General features: G+C 37.4%; 1 protein-coding gene across 1 annotated transcript; it reads right to left on the reverse strand.

Moving 5' to 3' along the window:
• Positions 1-3,982: 3,982 nt before the first annotated feature.
• LOC113350176 (receptor-like protein 37) lies at positions 3,983-5,986 on the reverse strand. The gene has a single exon (XM_026594268.1). The coding sequence runs from the start codon at positions 5,610-5,612 to the stop codon at positions 4,410-4,412; it is 1,203 nt and encodes a 400-aa protein (XP_026450053.1). The 5' UTR covers positions 5,613-5,986; the 3' UTR covers positions 3,983-4,409.
• Positions 5,987-6,238: the final 252 nt, after the last annotated feature.

The following is a 6,238-nucleotide window of genomic DNA, read 5'->3' on the forward strand; positions in this document are numbered from 1 at the left end:
TTCATAATGACCAAATCTTCAGCTGCGTCAAACATTGACATGCTTGTAAGTTGATATATAGAATGAATTCACAAGAGTAGACGATGGAAAATCTATTTGTAAAATACACGGATGCTATATATGTGTTGTTTGGTACATAAATAAGAAGAGTTTACCCTCCTTATATAGATGAGAGTCCCAACGTCTCTTTTTTTTTGAAAATATGGCCGTTGATGCGTACTTTTACAAGACTGTACTGAAATTACGTACAATTATTACATACAATCGATAGGAAATGGTTGAACCAAAGGAAACGATTATGCATAATCGGTATATATTGATCGTTATATACTACCAATTATAGGTTGTTTTGTCAACAGAGTTCTCAGTTTCATTAGAGTAGTATAATCGGAGGTTTATCAATATGTATTATCAACCGATTGTGTGTGGTTTTTGAGGCACAGCTAGTTTCTTTTGAACGAAATGGTCGTTGGAGTATAATCGGTAGTTACATAAAGAATTAAAACTTCTGATTTTCATAAATATTTTGAAATTCATAACAATATCACCTACACATCATCATAGTTTTACATTGAACTTCCACAATTCTATTACAAGGTATTGTGATCAGCGTCGTGGACATGTTGGACGAGTCCTAAACGGATTAAATCTTTCCATCGCCCTAAGGATTCGAAAATGAGCTTCATAACGGAAGATTGATCTTTTTCATCTCCGCCATTCCCCGAGAGATCGTTGTATAACCTCATCATTGGTTTCACCCCTCAATCGATATTGATTCACAAGATAATTTAAATGGACGAATTCTTCGACGTGTCCGTTTATTGAACCAATTCGGCAGGAAAAATCAGCGGAGTGACGGTTGTTTGGGTTACCGGTGTCGCCGCAGAATTTTTCGTGAATTCACCCCAAATAACTCATACTCATTATGCCTCCTTGCCTACGTTCTTCTCCTCGTCTCGGATAGAATTGAACATAGCGCCTACATAAAGATAAATATTCTTCTATCGTGAACTTCGTAGGATTAATGAATGGTTGGGCCATTATGTTGAAGATGTTGTTGGAGAGAGTGTAAAGGTATTTGTGTTCCATAGAGGGTAAAAGGATACAATCCTTATATAGAGATTAGAGCTCCAATGGCTCTGTTTTGTTGAGGCAATTGTATAATCGGTAGTCAAATAAGGTATTATCACTTCCGATTATACAGTTGCCCCAAATTTTGTTTTTGCAGAAATCTCAATTTTTTCGAATTTGAGAACTATAATAACCGGTAGTTAATATGACTTCCGATTATACAGTTGCCCCAAATTTTGTTTTTGCGGAAATCTCAATTTTTTTCGAATTTGAGAACTGGAATAATCGGTAGTTAATATGACTTCCGATTCTAAAGTTGCCCCAAATTTCTACTTGGACGAAATCACCAAATTTGGGAATTTATGAGCTACTATAATCGGTAGTCTAGTGAGGTTCTTGTTCCTGCCGATTGTTATAGGAGCAACATACGCGTTTGGCCCAAAATCGATATTAATCGGTAGGCCAAACGCGTTACTAAGCTTCTGATTTCGTTATACTAATCGGGCATAAAATAGCTTCCGATTATGTAACGGCATTAACGTATTCTCCATGTTTTTGGACATCCCTTAACGTTGTGTATCGGTTGGGAATAAAAAAATCACCCCCATTCTTTTGAATCTCCTAAGAATGCCAGAATCTTTAAGTAATGATTGATCGGTTTAGTTTGCAAGTAAGGAAGAGAAAACCAGAGGATATCCTCAGGATGGCGTGAATTATTATAGCATGCCATGTCATTGAGTGGGATATGTTGTGGACTTCGGAGCAAGTTAAAGTGTGATATCCAAGCGTGCCCGCTCGTTCATCTATGCATATGCCAAAAGCTAGTCAGACGAGTCAGAAGTGTGCGTGTCAGATACAACGCCTGTCACCTATCACCATCATCATTAACTTAACAATTACAAAAATGAATTTGATAAGCACACTTTCTTTGTCCCATCTACGTCAAACAGGGAAGCAAAGCCACTTACATCTATCAAAACAAGGTCACGGAAGGTCAAGGTCGAATTCAGTGTCAGCGCATAGATTAATGGCTAATGATATGATATGTATCCCTTGTATCCAAGCACGTATTTTCTTGGTTGCGTTTTCTGAAGTCGAAAAACGAACTCCTGCTGTTTGATTAATGTTTGATTGCACATAACCCGGCATTTAAAATGGGGAACAAGCACAAAAAAGACAAGATTGTTAATAGGGTACAGATTGGTGGCTGTACCAAAATCAAGATGAGAGCAAAATAAGTTTTTATGCAAGACAAAACAGATTTTCCCATACGCTTGGTACAACCTCACCTAACCTGGTCCCATGAGCAGCCTTGCAGAATCATCACGACTACGTCCAATGATCATGATTTGTGGTTAAGTTGCAAGCAACGAAGAGAGCCGGAGTTTTAAAGTCGTCCCATCTAGGGCACGTGAAGTATTTTCTCGTGCCAAGATGGATACGTAACGTAAGTTACTGGAGCGCGAACAACTGCCAAACTCCCCCCTGAACTAAAATAAAAAAAATAGAAGTATGGTAGTATGGTGCAATTGAGTTTATCTTCCTCTGACAAAAGCGTTACTCATGCCTCCATGTATATACCTGCCAAAAGCTAGTGAGGTAAATCGTAAGTGTGCGTGCGAGAGAGGCATAGCTTGTTAGCACTATCATCAACTCAATTAATATGATTATCACTCGAGTTAAAGTTAACATAATCTTGAGAAATGATTAGTTTGAGATTTAATACTCCATATTTAGATGACGGAGAGATACAGAAACAGCGTGATTCGATTTAGTGGATCTATATTATGACGAGCAGATTGCTTTGTTAGACAAAAATGAACACCCTTTGATTTACTCTCATCCTAACTCCAAATTTGGATAACAGAATAGATGTGCACGACAGTACGACACTCCTCACTTGCGCAAAGTATGGGTATTAGTAGTAGGTAAGCCGCTTATAAACCCAGCCAAAGAGAAGGAGCTAAGAGTAGTTACCACTTGCCATCCCATGTGACACTCACTCCCCCTTAAAATCATGGCCAATATCAACATCAAGAATAATTTATGATGCATCTTATCGGTTCACTTTCACTCATCCAAAAGATTAAAAAAAAAAAGGTTCATATGGAGGACCCTAGTAAAAATGATAAGGAAGTGAGAAATTAAGCCGAGGACAGGACTATAATTTGTTGAGTAGAAAACAAAACTACCCCATACCAACTCCACAAACGAAACCCTAAGTTGAGGATAATTTAGAAGCTTGTAGGAGTAGATGATTAGTACAAAGTTCTTTATTACTTCTTCATAATGAATAATGATGGGTGAATTCAGGGTTACAAGCACCAAGCATAGGGGACATGCCATTAAAGTGTTACCATCTCAAAACACAACGAAAATACGAAGTCAGTCTTTATTTATTCTTTCCAGAGAAGGGTCCAATTTAATCAGGCTCACAAGTACATTGTGGGCAATGCACATTGAATGATTTAGGTAGCTTACTTTGCTTTCCCTCCTTCATTCTTCACACGATATTTATTTCATAATGAGGTCCCCTTTGTTGCGTAAATGCCCACTCACTTCGATCTCCAATTCTATTGATTGCTGTATGGTCTACAAACTTCCTTACTAACCAAATCTAATCAATGACAATGATTCCTTGTAATCTCTACAAAATGAATAAAGATTAAGTGAGCTGGGATGGTGGGTTATGTTGACAAAACAAAACTTTTAATAATCAACTACTCAATCGATTGCAGATTATGTCAACTAGGACAATTGGAGTCCGCTAGTTGAGGAACGTTGGGCCGGCCATGCACTCTGCGCCCAGGGTGTAGCTAATGTACAGTCAAATTTTGATGCATTAGAAAAGCTTAAATTGCAGAGGAATGCTTGGAATATCGAACCTTTGAGATGAAAAATACGATCTTCATAAAAACATTAAAGGTTTGCTTGATTTTATAACCAAATTATATCATGAAAGAGTTCATTTCAGTCAACTTGCATATAACAAAACAGTTCTTTAACCAAAATAAAACACCCAAACAGTCCTCATTTCCATTGGATCCCCCTCGAGGGTCGTGTCGTCGTCAAGTCCGGTCGTGGAAGCTCGAGGACGCATGCATGCTCAGCAACACAGCAAAAGGTCGATCGTTAAAATGTAGCTGCTACAAAACTACTGTTTATATTCACACAAATTCACAGCTACAATTTATTCTAAGCTTTGCTAACTAAAAAAGAAAAAAAACTTAATAATAACACAAAAAATAAATTGAATATTAAAACCAAAAAGAAAAAAGAAAAACGCCAGAATATAAATCTTCCCATCTTGCCCTTGATATGATTAAGTTTTCCCGTATCTACCCTCTCCATTCCATGCATTGAGTAGTAGGTCTAGCTTTCTCTGTACCAGCATTGAATGGACATGGAGTCTGCACTGGTGGTACCATACAATTATACTGTAAACACAACGATGTACTCACAGGTATTTCAGCCGTTGGATCAATCTCCATCCTAGTCAAGAAATTGTGTTGCAGATAAAGAATTTGTATACCCTCAGCCATCAACTTATCAACAAACACATTTGGTACTTCTCCGATAAATTTATTATTATTCAGGAACAAATTCTGTACCGATGAAAACATTGATGAAATCTGACCACCGAAATTATTATGACTTAAATCAACGGTTGGGATTGAAACTTGATCCAACGGACGAATCTGACCAGTAAATTGATTTCTCTGTAACTGGAGGTTAGTAAGTGGGAAAGTAAAGATACTTGCCGGAATAGCCCCCACGAACCGATTCATACTTAAATCCAGATAGTTGAGCCGATTCAATCTAAGTAAAACTCGGTCAACTGGACCGGTCAAATTGTTTTGTGATAATGAAAGAAACTGAAGTGAGGTAGGAAGAGTAGAAGGAGTAATCAAACCAGTAAGATGGTTATGTTTAAGATCTAAACGAGTTAAGGTTTGAGAACCAAACGTTGGGACTGAACCAGTGAGATGATTATGACAAAGAATTAAACTTGATAAAAACGGTAAAGTCCCTAATGAACCAGGAATAGACCCGTTGAGCTGATTGTAACTAAGATCTAAAGTTCTTAAATTTGGAATCTCTGATATAGAATCTGGGATTGCCCCAGATATGAAATTCTTACTAACAGCAAGAAATTTAAGGTTTTTTAGTTTAGAAATTGTTGGAGGTAAAACACCATAGATTCTACCAGGAACAATAGAAAACTCAGCAAGTGAAGATAGTTTACCTATTGATGGATGTATACGACCAGTAAGACCTGGTGCTCCAGCTCTTGGATCACCTAAGTTCAATGCTATTACTTTCTTTGAATCTTCATCACAGTAAACACCAGAGAAACCGCAAGGATCAGAAGTAAAATCCCATGATGTAAAGAAATCAGAACCTGGTAAGTCTTCCAGTGTTTTTCTTATTGATTGTAATGCTAAGAAATCAAGTGGGTCTAAGATTGATAATGTCAATGAACTACTCTGTAAACAAACAAGTATACACAGTAACGAGATTATAGAGTAGTTCCTCATCATCTTTGGGGTTTTAGAGAAAATGGGTTTGTGCTTGTGGGTTTGCTCTGCTCTTTGCAAATGATATTTGTAGAGTGAGTGAGAACTGAGAATGAGGTTTTAATGGTGTGAATTAAGATAGTCAAATGAGAGAAGGGATATTGAATTATCTTGGAACAGAAGTTTCGGTTTCTTCTTCTTCTACTACTTTACTTTCTTCTCACACACCAAGTTCACTGCTTTTTCATGATTTTGGCTTCTCAAACAAGATGAAAACGAAATGAATACTAAAATCTTACTTACTGCTAGCTACTAAAACACTGTGCTAGTACTTACTCTTTAGTCTTTACTGGTTTTTTGTGCTTTGTTTTTTGTTGTATTATTTTTTTAACGCTATTTTGTTTTCCCTCGAGATTAGGTTCGGGTGATGTAAACGGCAGTACGAGTCTAGGTGGAGTAGGTTTGGATTGACAAATCAGCAGGTTTGGAGGAAGCCTGGACCACTTTTAACCCTAAAGTAGGATACACACAGTCCCACAGTTCCATTCTTTCTCGACCTAATCGCCATGTTTTAATATACGCCTTTGATTACTAACTACACAATTCTCAAGGTAAGAAATCACATCACACCCAAATGTGATGTTTTCTTA

Source organism: Papaver somniferum, chromosome 2, assembly GCF_003573695.1.
Source record: "Papaver somniferum cultivar HN1 chromosome 2, ASM357369v1, whole genome shotgun sequence".
NCBI lineage: Eukaryota > Viridiplantae > Streptophyta > Magnoliopsida > Ranunculales > Papaveraceae > Papaver > Papaver somniferum.

Coding starts and splice junctions, on each gene's coding strand:
- LOC113350176 (XM_026594268.1), bottom strand. CDS start 5,612: ATGATGAGGAACTACTCTATAATCTCGTTACTGTGTATACTTGTTTGT.